Source organism: Pristiophorus japonicus, chromosome 1 (assembly GCF_044704955.1).
Source record: "Pristiophorus japonicus isolate sPriJap1 chromosome 1, sPriJap1.hap1, whole genome shotgun sequence".
Classification (NCBI taxonomy): Eukaryota; Metazoa; Chordata; class Chondrichthyes; family Pristiophoridae; genus Pristiophorus; species Pristiophorus japonicus.
The window spans coordinates 329,502,920-329,524,271 of NC_091977.1; the positions used below are offsets into that span (position 1 = coordinate 329,502,920).

Below are 21,352 nucleotides of genomic sequence, written 5' to 3' on the forward strand. Positions count from 1 at the left end.
CTTCCTCCACTTAGGGCGGTCTTTGGCCAGGGACTCCCCGGTGTCAGTGGGGATGTTGCACTTTATCAGGGAGGTTTTGAGGGTGTCCTTGTAACACTTCCGCTGCCCACCTTTGGCTTCTCATAGCACTACTGGTGGAACACCAGCAGAGTTGTTTCTCAAATGACAGACACAAACCAAGTTCTTGTTATTAAAGTCAAACGTGGCACAATCAAGGCAGAAAAGGAGTCATGATAGAGGTAGAGAAGAGAGAGGTGTGAAATTGAATCAGAAGGTTAGAGTGAAGAACCATCACCATAAATGATTAAAGTGGTTACCGGGGAAGAGTAGTGAAGATATTTGGCCCTCGCACATATTTGGTCAAGATGTCTGATCATGGAAAGGTTAGGTTTGTTCACATTGATCATATTTTACCTACAGATGTGGAAGGAGTTGAAAGTTGGGATGATTCAATTTATTCTGATAAGTCAGATAGTCTTGTTACAAGTAGAGTACCAGCAAATTCTACATCAGATGTACTAGAAACAAGTCCAAGAGAAAGTCAGAATTTAAGTCGGTGTCCGAGTCAACAGTCCAAATGTCGAACAAGGTCAGCCCTTGGAGAAAAACTCTCCTCAGGCTCAGCCTAGAATGAATCTAAATCCTACAACAAGATTGGAAAGTAGTGTTCAAGATCAAAGGTATCCTCTTCGAAACAGAAAACCAGTGGTTAGGTTTGATTTGTAAATATGGAAAAATAAGTTCATATCTTTTGTTGTGTATACCATGCAAGTTATATATAATAATTATTTTGTTATGATTAACTTCTTCAATAAGGAGAGAGAAGTGTTATTGAGTTCCACCTAGTGGACTACTGTTGTAATAACAACTACTGATGTACTAACAATAAAAGGTAATGTGACAAGGTCATGTGACACAGTTCTTGTTCAGAAGCCATCTTGTGTGTGTATGTGCTTGTTAGTGGTGTCTTAAAGATATCACAGTGGGAAGCAGGAGAAAGAAGAAACAAGGCAAGTAAAAGGTTAAAGACTAATTTTAAGGGAAAAATTGATAAGATAGTTAAATTAGGTAAAAAAAAAAGTACATTTTAAAAATAGGACAGGGAAGAATGAAAAACAAGATAAAATGTTAGAAATAGAAATGGCAGGGTGAACAGAATTAAGTGTTCAGTTTTATTATATTTTTGCATGAACATTGTTTATTTTAGCCCTATAACCTAACACTACACCTGGCACGAAGCTATAATTGTCCCGTTTATTTCAGTGTTACATAGAAACATAGAAACATAGAAAATAGGTGCAGGAGTAGGCCATTCGGCCCTTCTAGCCTGCACCGCCATTCAATGAGTTCATGGCTGAACATTCAACTTCAGTACCCCATTCCTGCTTTCTCGCCATACCCCTTGATCCCCCTAGTAGTAAGGACCTCATCTAACTCCTTTTTGAATATATTTAGTGAATTGGCCTCAACAACTTTCTGTGGTAGAGAATTCCACAGGTTCACCACTCTCTGGGTGAAGAAGTTCCTCCACATCTCGGTCCTAAATGGCTTACCCCTTATCCTTAGACTGTGACCTCTGGTTCTGGACTTCCCCAACATTGGGAACATTCTTCCTGCATCTAACCTGTCTAACCCCGTCAGAATTTTAAATGTTTCTATGAGGTCCCCTCTCATTCTTCTGAACTCCAGTGAATACAAGCCCAGTTGATCCAGTCTTTCTTGATAGGTCAGTCCCGCCATCCCGGGAATCAGTCTGGTGAACCTTCGCTACACTCCCTCAATAGCAAGAATGTCCTTCCTCAGGTTAGGAGACCAAAACTGTACACAATACTCCAGGTGTGGCCTTACCAATGCCCTGTACAACTGTAGCAACACCTCCCTGCCCCTGTACTCAAATCCCCTTGCTATGAAGGCCAACATGCCATTTGCTTTCTTAACCGCCTGCTGCACCTGCATGCCAACCTTCAATGACTGATGTACCATGACACCCAGGTCTCTTTGCACCTCCCCTTTTCCTAATCTGTCACCATTCAGATAATAGTCTGTCTCTCTGTTTTTACCACCAAAGTGGATAACCTCACATTTATCCACATTATACTTCATCTGCCATGCATTTGCCCACTCACCTAACCTATCCAAGTCGCTCTGCAGCCTCACAGCATCCTCCTCGCAGCTCACACTGCCACCCAACTTAGTGTCATCCGCAAATTTGAAGATACTACATTTAATCCCCTCATCTAAATCATTAATGTACAGTGTAAACAGCTGGGGCCCCAGCACAGAACCTTGCGGTACCCCACTAGTCACTGCCTGCCATTCTGAAAAATACCCATTTACTCCTACTCTTTGCTTCCTGTCTGACAACCAGTTCTCAATCCATGTCAGCACACTACCCCCAATCCCATGTGCTCTAACTTTGCACATCAATCTCTTGTGTGGGACCTTGTCGAACGCCTTCTGAAAGTCCAAATATACCACATCAACTGGTTCTCCCTTGTCCACTCTACTGGAAACATCCTCAAAAAATTCCAGAAGATTTGTCAAGCATGATTTCCCTTTCACAAATCCATGCTGACTTGGACCTATCATGTCACCTCTTTCCAAATGCACTGCTATGACATCCTTAATAATTGATTCCATCATTTTACCCACTACCGATGTCAGGCTGGCCGGTCTATAATTCCCTGTTTTCTCTCTCCCTCCTTTTTTAAAAAGTGGGGTTACATTGACTACCCTCCACTCTATAGGAACTGATCCAGAGTCAATGGAATGTTGGAAAATGACTGTCAATGCATCCACTATTTCCAAGGCCACCTCCTTAAGTACTCTGGGATGCAGTCCATCAGGCCCTGGGGATTTATCGGCCTTCAATCCCATCAATTTCCCCAACACAATTTCCCGGCTAATAAGGATTTCCCTCAGTTCCTCCTCCTTACTAGACCCCTCGACCCCTTTTATAACCAGAAGGTTGTTTGTGTCCTCCTTCGTGAATACCGAACCAAAGTACTTGTTCAATTGGTCTGCCATTTCTTTGTTCCCCGTTATGACTTCCCCTGATTCTGACTGCAGGGGACTTACGTTTGTCTTTACTAACCTTTTTCTCTTTACATATCTATAGAAAGTTTTGCAATCCGTCTTAATGTTCCCTGCAAGCTTCTTCTCATACTCCATTTTCCCTGCCCTAATCAAACCATTTGTCCTCCTCTGCTGAGTTCTAAATTTCTCCCAGTCCCCAGGTTCGCTGCTATTTCTGGCCAATTTGTATGCCACTTCCTTGGCTTTAATACTATCCCTGATTTCCCTTGATAGCCACGGTTGAGCCACCTTCCCTTTTTTATTTTTATGCCAGACAGGAATGTACAATTGTTGTAGTTCATCCATGCGGTCTCTAAATGTCTGCCATTGCCCATCCACAGTCAACCCCTTAAGTATCATTCGCCAATCCATCCCAGCCAATTCACGCTGGGATGGATTGCTTAAGTTGAAAACAAACAAAAGCGCCAGCCCAGGGAGAGAGATTTTTGTGTAAACTGGTTACCGATCCAAGGGTTAATGCTAAACAGATATATTATCGAGTACAATCACCCTTCCTTTTTTTTAGGCTTTCCAATATAGTCTGACTTCTGATGTGGCACACCATTGAATTGGCTCCCTCATTGATAGCTAACCCATCTGAAACACCCCATTAGACACGTTCTATGGTTGGCTCTCAAACACAGCCTTACTAAATTTACAACATTTGCCTTGATGGCAACCTAGAACACGCAAAAATAAGTTAACTTAACAGAGAAACCTAAAGCAACAAAAAAAAAAACCTGTTAATCACAATTTATTAAAAGGTGTGAAGCATTCATGTCACGAGACAAACTGACTGTAAAAGGGCGCATGTAGCGTGCTGGCAGTTCTTGTCCTACCTAAAGCATTGAATGTCCCAATGTGCTCCCACATGTTCTCCCGTTTTGAGTGTGGTTGCCACAGAAGTGCATCAACATCATGGCGTAGACACAAGCATGGCATCTCAGCCGGATCCACCACAGCTGTGAACAGATACTGGTGACTGCCCAGATTAACCTGAAACAAAAAATTAAAGACACGGTCAAGCATTTATACATCGTGAGTGGAAAGGGAGTAGTGGCTGCAGTAGCCAAGAGCTCCAGTGATCATGTTTACAAGATTGTATTTATTGTAAGGAATACGAGTATCCATATCTTACGTAAATTACCGCCTTCAAGAGGTGGGAATGGAGCAGAGAGGCTCTACTGATGGGGGGCAGATGGATGGGCCAACCTGACCGAAAATGCCCCCGGGCCGGAAGCATCAGGAACAGGTTTCTGCTCCGCCCCTGTTCTCGCCGTGTCAGGCACGTGCTGACCCTTTACTGACTGGTGACCCTCTTTCCGCCCCTTGCGCAGTAGTGTCCCGCGGGGGGAGCGCCGCCGCCGGTTGGTGTTATTTCCATTTTATTTTTTGTCGGTCGACTGCTAGGTCGGGCCAACAATAATGCCCACGGGTTCAGCTGGGCTGCCAACAGACAGTCTTGGGTGCCGGATGGCTTTCCTGGCTGAAACCCTTCCTGGTGGCCCAGTATTTGCCACTAAAGTGGCTGCAGAGTTCACAGCCGCCCTCCCCTTTAACTGAAGGGGAAGGATGCTGTGATATATCAGCGCAATGTGGCACGTCCACTTCGTGGTGACGTCATCAGCGCCACGCTGATGACTTGGAGCAACAGCCGTTCCAACCAGCACCCACTTCCGCTCCGCTGATGAGAACCGCTCTGTTCTGTCCACACTTACCCATCCCACCGCTCCCCCCGCCACACCAACACCACTCTGACCAGAAACAAGAAACAAAGTGCTGAAAATCACCGGACTGTCCGCCCCATGCATTGAGGCAGACGGAACACTTAAAAATGAATGGGTGTGCCCCGTTTCGGCGGAGGGCAATTTCAGCCCCCTTATGTTTTACACTGATATTTGTATTCAGATATCTATATTGGTATTGGAATAGCCACGACTCCTCAACAGGCATTTGAATGGGCCAAAAATTCCGGTCTCGTCGAGTCCGTACAAAGTGCGTGCGGACCCGCGAAGCCTCACAAAAAGCTGGTTTCCGGGACAAGATGCGCATGCGCCGAAAACCGGCTTTTCTGATCGGTCAAGATTTTTCTTGACAGATCCTCTGCATCCCTGGGAGAAGGACATCTCCGCACCAGAGATTGGGCTATTTGCCCACCTCATGCCCAGAGATCGTCCTTCAAACTTTTAAGCCTGGTAAAAGCAGGCGCATTGCTTACTTTTGCTGGCGTAAGTTTTAAAACATATAAAAATTACATTTAATCATTCATTCATAAAAACCCTGTCCATTAAGGCAAGTTTATTTTTAACCCTATTAAAACACATTAAAAACATTTCCAAAAAAATTTTTTTTTTCTAAAACATTTAATTACATTTAATTGCAATTAATTTTAAAATAGTGAGGTGTTTCTTTATTTATTATGCTGTGTTTGTTTTAGGAGGGTTTTCCCATTGATAGTAATGGAAATCTGTACAAACGGAGATCTACATGGATTTTAGCAAGGCTTTTGACAAGGTCCCACATGGCAGACTGGTCACAAAAGTAAAAGCCCACGGGAGCCAAGGGAAAGTGGCAAGTTAGATCCAAAATTGGCTCAGCGGCAGGAAGCAAAAAGTAATGTTCAACGGATGTTTTTGTGACTGGAAGGCTGTTTCCAGTGGGGTTCCGCAGGGCTCAGTACTAGGTCCCTTGCTTTTTGTGTTGTATATCAATGACTTAGACTTCAATGTAGGGGCATGATTAAGAAGTTTGCAGATGATACAGAAATTGGCCATGTGGTTGATGGTGAGCAAGAAAGCTGTAGACTGCAGGAAGATATCAATGGACTGGTCAGGTGGGCAGAAAAGTGGCAAATGGAATTCAATCCGGAGAAGTGTGAGGTAATGCATTTGGGGAGAGCTAAAAGGGCAAGGGAATACACAATAAATTGTAGGATACTGAGAAGTGTAGAGGAACAGAGGGACCTTGGAGTGCATGTCCACAGATCCCTGAAGGTAGATAAGGTGGTTAAGAAGGCATACCGGATACTTGTCTTTATTAGTTGAGGCATAGAATAAGAGCAGGGAGGTTATGCTTGAACTGTATAAAACATTAGTTAGGCCACAGCTGGAGTACTGCATACTGTTCTCGTCATCACATTACAGGAAAGATGTGATTGCACTACAGAGGGTACAGAGGAGATTTACGAGGATGTTGCCAGGACTAAAGAATTTAGTTATGAGGAAAGATTGGATAGGCTGGGGTTGTTTTCTTTGGAACAGAGGAGGCTGAGGGGAGACTTAATTGAAGTGTATAAAATTATGAGGGACCTAGATAGAGTGGATAAACAGGATCTAATTCCCTCAGCAGAGGGATCAACAACCAAGGGTTGTTTAAATTTAAAGTAAAAGAATAGAGGGGAGTTGAGGAAAACGTGTTTAAACTCAGAGCGTGATAACGGACTGGAACTCACTGCTTGAAAGGGTTTTAGAGGCAGAAACAATCATCACATTTAAAAAGTACTTGGATATGCAATTGAAGTGCTATAACCTACAGGACTACGGATCAAAAGCTGGGAAGTGGGATTAGGCTGGATAGCTCTTTTTCAGCCAGCAGACACGATGGGCTGAATGACGTCCTTTCTGTGCAGTAAATTTCTGAGATGATATGAAGTATACTATGGATGGTGTAGGTGAAGCAGAAAGGGATCAGAAAATGCTGGAAATACTCAGCAGGTCAGGTACCATCTGTGGAGAGAGAAACCGAGTCACCGTTTCAGGTTGATGACCTTTCGTCAGTACTGGAAAAACTCCTCACCTTTCACCCTGCCAGCCTCCACATTCAACAGAGCATACTCTGCCACTTCCGCCACCTCCAGTGTGATCCCACCACCAATCACATCTTCCCCCCCTCTTTCAGCATCCTGAAAGGACCTTATCGCTCTGCGAAACCCTGGTCCACTCCTCAATCACCTCCAACATCCCCTCCCCTTCCCGTGCAAGCACAGAAGATGCAACACCTGCCCTGTAATCTCCCCGACCTTCCTACGGTCTAGGGCTCTAAACACTCCTTCCAGGTGAAGCAGTGATTTACTTGTACTTCTTGCAACTTAGTATACTGTATTAGCTGCGTTTGGTCTCAACATTGGGGAGACCAAACGCAGATTGGGTGACCGCTTTGCAGAACACCTTCGTTCAGTCTGCAAGCGTGACCGCGAGCTTCCGGTCGCCTGTCACTTTAATTCCCCAGTCCACTCCACTCCCACTCTGTCCTCGGCCTCTTACACTGTTTCAACAAAGCTCAATTCAAGCTCAAGGAACAGCACCTCATCTTTTGATTAGGCACTTTACAGCCTACTGGACTCAACATCGAATTCAACAATTTTAGATCATAATCTCTGCTCCCATTTTTTTCCAGATGGCAGCTATTGATGATTCTGCTACACCTCTTCTAGACCGATCTTTTGTTTCTTTACTTGTCCCATTACCATCTACTTTTGCTTTGTACAATCATACCTTTTGTCATTTAATCTCTCCCGCCTTCCACCCTAACACAGACCTTTCATTTTGTTCTTTCCACCCTCAGCCCTTTCCCTGCCTCTTCTTAAAACCTGTTGCATCTCTTTCAGTTATGATGCAAGGACATCGACCTGAAATGTTAACTCTGTTTCTCTCTCCACAGATGTTGCCTGTCCTGCTGAGTATTTCCAGAATTTTGTGTTTTTATTTCAGATTTCCAGCATCCGCAGTATTTTGCCTTTGTGTTGGAGAAAGGGATCAGGGCAAGTAAGATTCGTCGATGAGGATGTTAAATCGCTGTGGAGCAGCAATAAGCACAGTGAATGGAATGCATAATTATTCTGTTACATCAGTTAGTATATGAGTTGGAAAATGTCATATTAGTACCATACAGTGCCTGGGTCAGATCGCACCTTCAGTCGCGCATCAGTTTCGGTTGAAAAGACCTTTCAAGCCACACAGTTGGTGCAGAAGATGGCCAAGAGATGGATATCCAACATCAAAGGAACGAGAAATTGCTTGAAAGGAGGTAACTGAGAGCAAACATTATACAGTATCGGTATTAATGACATAGGTAGAAAGAGGGATGAGGTCCTGCAGGAAGATTTTAGGCAGCTAGGAAATAGATTAAAAAGCAGGCCCCCAAAGGTAGTAATCCCCGGTGTCACGAGCTAGTGAGTATAGAAATAGGAGGCTAGAGCAGATGAATGCGTAGCTGGAGAGATGGTGCAGGAGGGAAGACTTTAGATTCCTGGGTCATAGGGACTGATTCTGGGGGAGGTGGGATCTATACAGGCTGGACGGGTTGCACTTCAACAGAGCTGGAACCAATGTCCTTGCTGGGGGGTTTGCTGGTGGTGTTCGGGAGGGTTTAAATTAATTTGGCAGGGGGTTGGGTACCAGGATGAAGCATTAGAAAGGAGAAACAAGGTGCACAAAGGATTGGGAGAGACAGATAGCACTAGAGTAAGAAATAGTACGGTATTAGGTGGGGTCAGACTAAGAAACAGGAAATAGATGCAGGAGTAGGCCATTCGGCCCTTCGAGCCTGCACCACCATTCAATAAGATCATGACTGATCATTCACCTCAGTACCCCTTTCCCGCTTTCTCTCCATACCCTTTGATTCCTTTAGCCATAAGGGCCATATCTAATTCCCTCTTGAATATATCCAATGAACTGGCATCAACAACTCTCTGCGGTAAAGAATTCCACAGGTTAACAACTATCTGAGTGAAGAAGTTTCTCCTCATCTCAGTCCTAAATGGCTTACCCCTTATCCTAAGACTGTGAACCCTGGTTCTGGACTTCCCCAACATCGGGAACATTCTTCCTGCATCTAACCTGTTCAGTCCTGTTAGAATTTTATATGCTTCTATGAGATCCCCTCTCATTCTTCTAAACTCCAGTGAACACAGGCTCGGTCAATCCAGTCTCTCCTCATATGTCAGTCCTGTCATCCCGGGAATCAGTCTGGTGAACCTTCACTGCACTCCCTCAATAGCAAGAACGTCCTTCCTCAGATTAGGAGACCAAAACTGAACACAATATTCCAGGTGAGGCCTCACCAAGACCCTGTACAACTGCAGTAAGACCTCCCTGCTCCTGTACTCAAATCCCCAAGCTATGAAGGCCAACATGCCATTTGCCTTCTTTACCGCCTGCTGTACCTGCATGCCAACTTTCAATGACTGATGTACCATGACACCCAGGTCTCGTTGCACCTCCCACTTTTCCTAATCTGTTGCCATTCAGATAATATTCTGCCTTCCTGTTTTTGCCACCAAAGTGGATAACCTCACATTTATCCACATTATACTGCATCTGCCATGCATTTGCCCACTCACCTAACCCATCCAAGTTACCCTGCAGCCTCTTAGCATCCTCCTCACAGCTCATACCACCACCCAGCTTAGTGTCATCTGCAAACTTGGAAATATTACACTCAATTCCTTCATCTAAATCATTGATGTATATTGTAAATAGCTGGGGTCCCAGCACTGAGCCCTGTGGCACCCCACTAGTCACTGCCTGCCATTCTGAAAAGGACCCGTTTATCCCGACTCTCTGTTTCCTGTCTGCCAACCAGTTCTCTATCCACGTCAATACATTACTCCCAATACCATGTGCTTTAATTTTGCACACCAATCTCATGTGGGACCTTGGCAAAAACCTTTTGAAAGTCCAAATACCCCACATCCACTGGCTCTCCCTTGTCCACTCTACTAGTTACATCCTCAAAAAATTCTTGAAGATTTGTCAAGCATGATTTCCCTTTCATAAATCCATGCTGACTTGGACCGATCCGGTCACTGCTTTCCAAATGCGCTGCTATTTCATCTTTAATAATTGATTCCAACATTTTCCCCACTACCGATGTCAGGCTAATCGTTCTAGAATTCCCCGTTTAAGAAAGAATAAAAGAAAGTCTAAGATAGGTTTACAGTTCATGTGTGTGAATGCACGAAGTGTGGTTAAAAAAAAGATTGGTGAGCTGCAGGCGTAAATAGACACGTGGAAATATGATGTCGTGGCGAGAATGGAAACCTGGCTCAAAAAAGGGCAGGAGTGGGTACAAAATATTCCTGGATATAAGGTGTTCAGAAAAGATAAGGAAGGAAAGAAAGGAGTTGGGGCCGGCAGTATTGATTAAGGAGAATATTGCAGTGCTGGGAAAGGATGTCCTTGAGGGGTCAAGGACAGAATCTATTTGGTTAGAGTTGAGAAACAATAGAGGTGCCATTGCACTATTAGGTGTATTCTATAGGCCGCCAACCAGTGGGAAGGATATAGAGGAGCAAATTTGCAGGGAAATTACAGAGAGGTGCAAGAACTATGGAGTAGGGATAACGGTGGACTTCAATTATTCTAATATAGACTGGAATAGGGCAGAGAGGGGGAAGAACTTCTGAAATGTAACGCCACACCTGAAATACTGCGTGCAGTTTTGGTTTCCATATTTACGAAAGGATAAACTTGCTTTGGAGGCAGTTCAGAGAAGGATCACTAGGTTGATTCCGGGGATGAGGGGGTTGACTTATGAGGAAAGGTTGAGTAGGTTGGGCCTCTACTCATTGGAGTTCAGAAGAATGAGAGGTCATCTTATCAAAACGTATAAGATTATGAGGGGGCGTGACAAGGTGGATGCAGAGAGGATGTTTCCACTGATGGGGGAGACTATAACTAGAGGGCATGATCTTAGAATAACGGGACACCCATTTAAAACAGAGATGAGGAGGAATTTCTTCTCTCAGAGGGTTGTAAATCAGTGGAATTTGCTGCCTCGGAGAGCTGTGGAAGCTGGGACATTGAATAAATTTAAGACAGAAATAGTTTCTTGAGTGATAAGGGGATAAGGGGTTATGGGGAGTGGGCGGGGAAGTGGAGCTGAGTCCATGATCAGATCAGCCATGATCTTATTGAATGGCGGAGCAGGCTCGAGGGGCCGTATGGCCTACTCCTGTTCCTATTTCTTATATTCTTATGTGTTCAGGAGAACTTTCTTGATCAGTACATTTCTGGCCCAACGAGGAAGGAGGCATTGCTGGATCTGGTTATGGGGAATCAGGTGGGTCAAGGAGATCAATTGTCAGTAGGGGAACATTTAGGGAACAGTGATCACAGTATCATAAGGTTTAGATTAGCTATGGAAAAGGACAGGGAGCAAACTAGAGTCAAAATACTTAATTAGAGGGAGGCCAATTTTAGTGGGTTGAGAATATATCTGGCCCGGGTAAATTGAAATCAAAGATTGGCAGGCAAAAACGTAACCGAGCAATGGGCTGCCTTTAAAGAGGGGATGATTCAAGTATAGTCAAAGTATATTCCCACGAGGTGAAAAGGTAGGGCAACTAAAGCCAGAGCTCCCTGGATGACAAAAGAGATAGCGAGCAAGATGAAGCAGAAAAAGGGGGCATATGACAGATGTCAGGTTGAGAACACAAGTGCGAACCAAGCTGAATATAGAAAGTTCAGAGGGGAAATGAAAAAGAAAAGAGGGGCAAAGAGAGAGTACGAGAATAGATTGGCAGCCAACATAAAAGGTAATCCAAAAGTCTTCTATAGGCATATAAATAGTAAACGAGTAATAAGATGAAGGGTGGGGCCGATTAGGGACCAAAATGTAGACCTACGCATGGAGGCAGAGGGCATGGCGAAGGTACTAAATGAGTACTTTGCATCTGTCTTTACCAAGGAAGAAGATGCTGCCAAAGTCATAGTCAAAGAGGAGGTAGTTGAGATACTAGATGTGATAAAAATTGATAAGGAGGAGTTCATAGAATGGCTGGCTGTACTTAAAGTAGATAAGTCACCAGCACCGGATGTGAAGGTGAAAATTGCAGAGATATTAGCCATAATCTTCCAATCTTCCTTGGATAGGGGGCTGGTACTAGAGGACTGGAGAATTGCAAATGTTACACCTTGTTCAAAAAAAGGGTGCAAAAATAAACCCAGCAATTACAGTTTAACCTCGGTAGTGGGGAAGCTTTTAGAAACGATAATCCGGGGCAAAATTAACAGTCACTTGGACAAGTATGGATTGATTAAGGAAAGCCAGCACGGATTTGTTAAAGGCAAATTGTGTTTAACTAACTTGATTGAGCTTTTCGATGAGGGTCGATGAGAGTAATGCGGTTGATGTGGTATACATGGACTTCTAAAAGGCGTTTGATAATAGGCTTGCCAGCCAAGTTGATGCCCATGGTATAAAAGGGGCAGTGGCAGCATGGATACGAAATTGGAAACGGGAAACAGAGAGCAGTGGTGAACAGTTGTATCTCGGATTAGGTCGGTACTAGGACCACTGCTTTTCTTGATATACATTAATGTCTTAAGACTTGGGTTTACGGAGCACAATTTCAAAATTTGCAGATAACACAAAACTTGGAAGTATAGTGAACAGCGAGGGGGATAGTGGTAGACTTCATAAAAACATAAGCAATAGGAGCAGGAGTAGGCCATACGGTCCCTCGAGCCTGCTCCGCCATTTAATACGATCATGGCTGAACCGATCATGGACTCAGGTCCACTTCCCTGCCTGCTCCCTATAACCCCTTATTCCCTTATTGGTTAAGAAACTGCCTATTTCTGTCTTAAATTTATTCAATGTCCCAGCTTCCACAGCTCTCTGAGGCAGTGAATTCCACAGATTTACAACCCTCTGGGAGAAGAAATTCCTCCTCATCTCAGTTTTAAATAGACGGCCCCTTATTCTAAGATTATGCCCTCTAGTTCCAGTCTCCCCTATCAGTGGAAACATCCTCTCTGCATCCACCTTGTCAAGTCCCCTCATAATCTTTTATGTTTTGATAAGATCATGTCTCATTCTTCTGAATTCCAATGAGTACAGACCCAACCTACTCAACCTTTCCTCATAAGTCAAACCCCACATCTCTGGAATCAATTTGGTGAATCTTCTCTGCATTATCTCCAAAGCAAGTATATCCTTTCTTAAATATGGAAATCAAAACTGTACGCAGAATTCCAGATGTGGCCTCACCAATACCCTGCTTTTATACTCCATCCTCTTTGCAATAAAGGCCATAAGAACATAAGAATTAGGAACAGGAGTAGGCCATCTAGCCCCTCGAGCCTGCTCCGCCAATCAAAAAGATCATGGCTGATCTGGCCGTGGACTCAGCTCCACTTACCCGCACGCTCCCCATAACCCTTAATTCCCTTATTGGTTAAAAATCTATCTATCTGTGATTTGAATACATTCAATGAGCTAGCCTCAACTGCTTCCTTGGGCAGAGAATTCCACAGATTCACAACCCTCTGGGAGAAGAAATTCCTTCTCAACTCGGTTTTAAATTGGCTCCCCCGTATTTTGAGGCTGTGCCCCCTAGTTCTAGTCTCCCCGACCAGTGGAAACAACCTCTTTGCCTCTATCTTGTCTATCCCTTTCATTATTTTAAATGTTTCTATAAGATCACCCCTCATCCTTCTGAACTCCAACGAGTAAAGACCCAGTCTACTCAATCTATCATCATAAGGTAACCCCCTCATCTCCGGAATCAGCCTAGTGAATCGTCTCTGTACCCCCTCCAAGGCTAATATATCCTTCCTTAAGTAAGGTGACCAAAACTGCATGCAGTACTCCAGGTGCGGCCTCACCAATACCCTGTATAGTTGCAGCAGGACCTCCCTGCTTTTGTACTCCATCCCTCTCGCAATGAAGGCCAATATTCCATTCGCCTTCCTGATTACCTGCTGCACCTGCAAACTAACTTTTTGGGATTCATGCACAAGGACCCCCAGGTCCCTCTGCACCGCAGCATGTTGTAATTTCTCCCCATTCAAATAATATTCCTTTTTACTGTTTTTTTTCCCAAGGTGGATGACCTCACATTTTCCGACATTGTATTCCATCTGCCAAACCTTGGCCCATTTGCTTAACCTATCTCAATCTCTTTGCAGCCTCTCTGTGTCCTCTACACAACCCGCTTCCATTGGCCTTCCTGATCTCTTGCTGTACCTGCAAGAGGACATAGACAGGCTGGTGAAATGGGCAGACACGTGGCAGATGGAATTTAACACAGAAAAGTGCAAAGTGATACATTTTGGTAGGTAGAATGAGGAGAAGCAATATAAACTAAAGGAAACAATTCTAAAGGAGGTGCATGAAGAGAGAGACCTAGGAGAATATGTGCACAAATCGTTGAAGGTGGCAGAGCAGTTGAGAAAGCGGTTAAAAAAGTATACAGCATCCTGGGCTTCATAAACAGAGACATAGAGTACAAAAGCAAGAAAGTTATGATGAACCTTTATAAAACACTGTTCCAGCCTCAACTGGAGTATACAGTCCAATTCTGGGCACAGCATTTTAAGAAGAATGTGAAGACCTTAGAGAGAGTGTAGAAAAGATTTCCAAGAATGGTTCCAGGGATGAGGAACTTCAGTTACATGGACAGACTGGAGAGGCTGGGGTTGTTCTCCATAGAGCAGAGAAGGTTGAGAGGAGATTTGATAGAGGTATTCAAAATCATGAGGGGTCTAGATAGAGTAGATAGAGAGAAACTGTTCCCATTGGCAGAAGGGTCGAGAACCAGAGGACACAAATTTAAGGCGATTGGCAGAAGAACCAAAGGTGACATGAGGAAAAACTTTTTTACACAGCGAGTGGTTAGGATTTGGAATGCACTGCCTGAAAGGGTGGTGGAGGCAGATTCAATCGTAGCTTTCTAAAGGGAATTGGATAAGTACCTTAAAGAAAAAAAATTGCATGGCTACGGGGAAAGGCCTGGGGGAATGGGACTTACTGAAGTGCTTTTGCAGATAGTTGGCATGGGCTCACGTGGGCCAAATGGCCTCATTCTGTGCTGTAACTATTCTGTGATTCTATATCAAAAGGTCACGGATGCCGTTAATCTCCCCTCTGGAATTTTTGCCAATTATCTTAAACGTTAAGGAAAAGCATTGAAAACTGCAGAATAGTGAACCGCTGTGGTACCACTGTGGAAGCTGTGTGGGGTGGCTCATTCTGCGTCAGGTCGACATCAGGCTTGCAGCAAATTATCAAGCAGAAACAACTGTGGCCAGGTGACTCACTGGGTTCTGTTGTCAGGATGACGGTCAAGTTTTTGCCGCTTAATTTACACGCAAGTGGAGGCACGTAATTTTTAAAAAAGGTTCATTCTTTGTACTCCAGAAATTGGCTGTTTAAAACTTCAAGATGCATGATAGGACTTAATGGTTTTAACACCGTCAGCTATAATCTCTGATTTATAAAACTGGTGTGACTTAGAAAGAAACCATTTAAACTGCCACAATCTTTAGCTCAGAAAACAAAAGAGCATAATCAATGTACTCACTGAAAAATACCTATGCCTAACATAACAAACTCAATTACAAATCAATAAAAAACTTCAACATAGCTGGATTAAATTATTAAATTGATCCAGGAGCTGTTTAAGCCTGACAGGCCGATCAGCCCTTGCACCATGTGCTGTTGTGACTGTGGAAGTGGTGGTGAACTGTCAGGAGAAAGTGCCAGTGAAATAAGAGTTGTGGAGTTGAGGAAGGGGTAAGAGAGGTGGCATTGGGAAGTGGTGGAGGGGAAGGCCCGTGCCTTGATGAAAGAGGGAGCATAGCGCAGTAACTTTTTAAGTTGTCTGCTGACGGCATTGATGAGCTCGGTCTGGCTGGGGCGAGGTGGAAGAGAGAGGGTCTTCCTGGGAGGAACAATAGGGTTAGGAACAGTGGGCAGAGAAGCCTAGGATTGGGAGAAGTGGTTAGATCACGAGCATGCGGACTATCGGCTTCTTTGGCAGCAACTCCCAAACTGCAACCTCGACCACCTAGAAGGACAAGGGCAGCGGGTGAATGGGAACACCATCACCCGCAAGCTCCCCTCCAAGTCACACACCTTCCCGACGTGGAAATATAAAATCGGCCGTTTCTTCATCTTTGCTGGGTCAAAATCCTGGAGCTCCCTTCTCAACAGTGCTATGGAACGGCCACATCCCATGAATGAATAAAACGATGAAATTGATAGCTAACATACACATTAGGAAAATGAGGCCACAAAATTTGCATCAGTTATGGTACAACATGAAATGTGGATTACCACCTTAGGCTTCTCAATCACAAACAGCTATCTGAGTAAAAAACATTAATGAATACAAATATGAAAATTAAGAAGTAATTGCATATGAATCAATTATGAAATCTGAATGAGCCAATCAACTGAAATAAATTTGCAGTTACAGGTGTGACAGAAAGTTGCCTGGATACCTATTAAAATGAAATGGTACGCCAAACTATGAAGCAGTAAAGTGTGATGGACAGGAAATGTGTCACCTACAGTGTTCACGCTACGTCGGTGTTGTTTTATAAGGACAGCAATATGTTTTGTAAAACAGTGAATTATTCTGCTGCTAGGTGTAAGTTATTCCAGTTGCATTCCAGAGGCTTGAGCACCAAATCTAAAAAGACTTGCATTTCTATAGCGCTTTGAAGGATCAGACATCTGTTTTAGTGATGTTGGTTGAGGGATAAACATTGGTGAAGGACACCGGAAAGAACACCCCTTTGAAATAGTGCCATGGGATCTTTTATGTCCACCTGAGGGGACAGACAGTTTAACGTCTCAGCTGAAAGGCGGCACCTGCGACAGTGCAGCACTCCCTCAGTACTGCACTGGAAGTATCAGCATGGATTTTGTGCTCAAGTCTCTGGAGTGGGACTTGAACCCGTGACTCAGATGCGAATACCGACTGAGCAACAGCTAGCACCTTACATAAAACCAATTTGTATCTTCCTTCTCTACTAAATATCTCTAACAGTTCTGAATGTCACCAATAAGGTCCTGCTTAAACCTACTATTAAGACATAGCCTCTTTATTATCTACTACTCTACATGTGATTCAGGAAAGCACTTATTGATGGGGCAAATAATTCACAAGCATATAAAAGGAGCTAGGTTATGAATCAAGCAATTTGGAAGAAATCCTTCCATTAAGTAATAAATGAATAAAGGATTCATGGTATTGTACCATTAAAACCCTCACTTATCATTTAATGTCGAAAATAAGACATATTTTAGAATCATTAGAAAGGATTTGAGATAACGGATGTGACGGAGTGAAGGGAAACTGAAAACACCCAAACACAAAGACCAAAGGTTTCTGACGTTCCACAAATCAATGTTTTAAGATATATTTTAGTCTGAGGTAATATAAGGCATTTTCACCTTCAAATTGACAGTTCAATGTTTTTTTTTAAATTTAAGACAAAATACATGACAATATAAATTTTAAACATGAACGTAGCAAATTATGATTTCTTCGACAAGGTATAGAGCAGCACAAGGTTTTGAGTCTTGGCCGGTGTGTTCTTTATTTGTGCTTTACCCCAGATTTAAATGTTATTTTTCTCTATCTGTGTATTGTCCTCTAGTAGAACCTTTATCTGTCCTTCAAGGCTGAGGATAGTGGCCAACTTTGCTGGGGCCAGGGGATACTTAAAGGTCCAATGCGTATGATGTAGATGATAATTCATAATGAGCTATTTCAGATATAAGGCAAGCAAGAGGACAAAAAGTGCCACGTGGGTGACACATCCACTGAGTGTTGTGTGGAATAGATCACCCTAACTGGAAGCAAAGCAACAGTCAACAAAAAGTCAACATTTACATAGCAACTTTAATGTGGAAAAACGCCCCAAATGTTTCAAATACTCACGACAAAAAAGAGTAACATAATAAATAAGCTTTCTCTTTACTAGGTACTGACTCTTTAAGAACAGATTACCTTTTGGACTTTTTAAAAAGCTCGAATATCATACGACAACACCTTTCATTCCAAGACGAGCGCTTGCAAATGATTTCTTAACAGCAGTTTTACAGCACGACACATGGGAGAAAGAAGCCAGGACTAACACCAGTAACTAGATATTTCTCTCTAATGTTTTAGATTCTCCTTAATTCAGTTGTGTGGATGGAAAATCCAATGGATGGCGAATAGCCTCAGAACATTATACTTTATATGCTATTAAAAAAAGAGCATTCCATGCAGGCACAATTCTTCACAGAGTCCATTATCTGTCTTTCACAGATTAAATTATAAAATGCCCTCTGTACATCATCAGCAGACTGTATTTGCTGTGCTCGAACTGAACACTCAAAATTAAATTGGACTTAAATTTCATTCTGCTTCCCAGCAATAGTTGACAAATTATATTATATTATATTTTTAAAATAAGACATATGGGTACTTCTAGAAGGGAGAATCAGATGAGAGTTAACATGACAGGTTTATTAACTCACTGGTACAAGAAATATCAATCTAACTCTTCTGTGAACTTAAAAACAGATAAAGTACTGTCATTTTTTCAGAAAAGTCTAGATTTAATGCAATGTGCAAACTACTGATTGATTACAAAACACTAATGTTGTAAGAGATTTCTGTACACCACGCGCCCCCCCCAGCCACAATGTCTCAGTTACTGGAGTCATTTTCCGTCATTAGCACTGTACATGCATAGCTTCATGAACCAGGAGTGGATGATTATCCATTAAAATTAATGGGTGTGCATTCATAGAATCAGTAACCCCAGCTTCCCTAGTCTCTCTACAGAACTGAATTCTCTCATGTCATGTTTTTCAGGTGCAAAGAATGCCAATTTAACAGGGGGAGGACCTGCGACCAATATGCGCAGGCATTAGTCCCACTGCTGAATTCGTGGGGCCTTTTCATTAGTGAATGGGCTGAGGCAGGGACGGAGATGGTCAATGTTACGGGCATCTTTGTGACGGAGAGGATATGGATTGGGAAACTCAGCTTATGGTCAAATAGGACACGAGGTTGCGACAGAGACTGTAACATGACCTGTGAATTCTTCCTTACAACAATGCTGGATGATACAACACAAGGCCTAAGTGTGGGTGTAGGTGGGTAGCTCTGTAACCTGACTTATTGTGAGCTTCGACAAAGAATTTCAGAAGAGGTCATTTGCAAACTTTTGTTTGTAGATGTCTGTGCACTACGGTTGAATACTCAGGAACCTGCAGTTTATCACTGATGGGTTTGCTACGGCAGTAAACAGCAAATAAACAACAAGTCCTATGACTCTTTCATAAGACTGAAAAAAACAGTATTACCTGCCCCAGAGAAGCATTGCACTAAACAAACAATCAACAATGGTAATCCTAAACTAAATGTCACCAATCAGTTCATGTATGTGGGTAGCACATTGCCTAATGATGCACTAATAGATAATGAAATGCTCCCTCACATCAGAAAAGCCAGCTCTCCATTTGAAACCAACTCACAAAAAAACTGAAAGTGTGCAGGCACTATTGCCATTACTACTCTTCTATATGGATGCAAGTCCCGGATGTGTTGGTGCCATCACATTCGGCAACTTGAGAAGTTTTACCTCTGACATCCGAGATCAGTTATGCACATAAAGTAGCAGAACGGAATTACCATTTGCAAGATCCATGAGCAATACAAGCACACCGACCAGCATTGAGACTGGGCTGATGAGGGCACAGTAGCACAGATTACAGAATTCAGAATGCACCCATGTAGCAATTGGAGCAGAGTAAGCTAAGCAGCAGAAAAAATGCAAAGACATGGTAAAAATCTCTGTAGCTGAACTAATCAAACAGATCATTGCACAAGCTGTTTTATTTTATTCATTCACGAGATTTGGGCGTCGCTGGCAAGGCTGGTATTTATTGCCCTTGTGAAGGTGGTTGGGAGTTTCCTTCTTGAACTGCTGCAGTCCGTGTGGTGTAGGTGCTCCCACAGTGCTGTTAGGGAGGGAGTACCAGGATTTTGACCCAGCGACGATGAAGGAACGGTGATATATTTCTAAGACTGAATGATGTGTGACTTGGAGGGGAACTTGGAAGTGGTGGTGTTTCCATGCGCCTGCTGCCCTTGTCCTTCTATAACGATATAGGGTGGGTTAGCTGGTGCAAGCAGCGTGCAGATCTCATGAGGGAGAAACAGCAACGGAGGAACCATGAACAGCTGGTGCCTGTCTACCACGGACAGGCTGCATGGGTTTGTGGAACACACAGGAGAGCTCTTCTCTCACATTGGCTGTAAATAGAACTCGGAAGCCTCATCAAGACTGGGGCTCTTCCCAACAAGGGTCATCAAGTATGAAGGACTATCACCAAATGTTACTATTAGCATTATAAGCTGTCTGAACAAAAAAGAAAAATGGCAAATGCAATTTGAAAAAAGATTGCGTAATTTGATAAATTAATTTTAAGGATAGTTATGGATTTCAGTATGCTCACCTTTAAAACTAGCTGCCTGATTTGACTGGATGGTTCTGTGCAAGGTCTTTGTTCCTGATTAGTAGTTTTACCATTCACTAGCTGTTCAGGTATGTGAACTAATCCGCACAAACTGAACAGACTGTATTATTTAAACCAAAGATTAAAGTGCAAGGGACAGTGTACATATTTAAGGTGTGAGGCATGCTACAGCAAAACTTAATATAAATAGATATTGATGCATGTTTTTTTGGGAGAAATTACCACAAGTGCAAATTGTAAAGAATAATTCAATTTAGACCCAAGAATGTTCTTCCATTGGCAAGGCAGTACTGGATTTATAGTGGGCTTCATAATGCTCTTCCTTAAAACTAGTTCAATTTCAAGTTATTATAGAACAAAATAAATGTCACTTTAAACTCAGATAAACAAAATTACGATGAACGGTACCACTTATACAATTGATTTGTGTCCAACAAAGTACGAATATTCGAATAAACTACTTCATCAGAATTCTGAAAAATTTCAGCTACTGCACCATTTTGAGATCACATGGAATAAAGGTGCTTCACTGAAGTAGAACAGTGTTAATGAACTGGAAAGGAAATCTAGTTGAACAACTGAATCACTACATTTCATCAACGTATAAATATTCCAGTCTGCATATTCTTTTCTTCTGCGAGACAAGGCATTAACAGTTTGGTCACACTGCTTCCAAAAGGCACTCTTAATATGCATGATACGATCATTTTACAATTTCTGTATAGTGATAGTTCTGTGAAATGCGGCTTCACTGTATTCCATCATACGAACCTTCATAACTGTCAGCAAAAGTGATTACCTTCCTTACAACATAATGCTACTGCATGCACATATTGATTAGCTCCTAAGAACAGCTATATACCAGGCTAATCTGAACAGGTTGATAAATAATGGCATTTGGCATCTCAAGGCAAAAAGAACAAAATAAAGTTTACAGTTTTCAGCCTTCATTATTTCCAGCACACTGACAGATATTTAGGTGTTCCATGGCATACTTCAATTA

At 42.9% G+C, this 21,352-nt stretch overlaps 1 protein-coding gene across 2 annotated transcripts in view; it reads right to left on the bottom strand.

Annotated features, from left to right (window-relative positions):
- The window catches only part of nudcd1 (NudC domain containing 1), a 177,620-nt gene that overhangs the window by 11,368 nt on the left and 144,900 nt on the right, over positions 1 to 21,352 (bottom strand). For both annotated transcript variants that reach the window (XM_070874287.1, XM_070874279.1), the window contains one exon: positions 3,915 to 4,071. In XM_070874287.1, the coding sequence (XP_070730388.1) occupies positions 3,915 to 4,071 (157 nt within the window). The remainder of the gene's footprint in view (positions 1 to 3,914; positions 4,072 to 21,352) is intronic.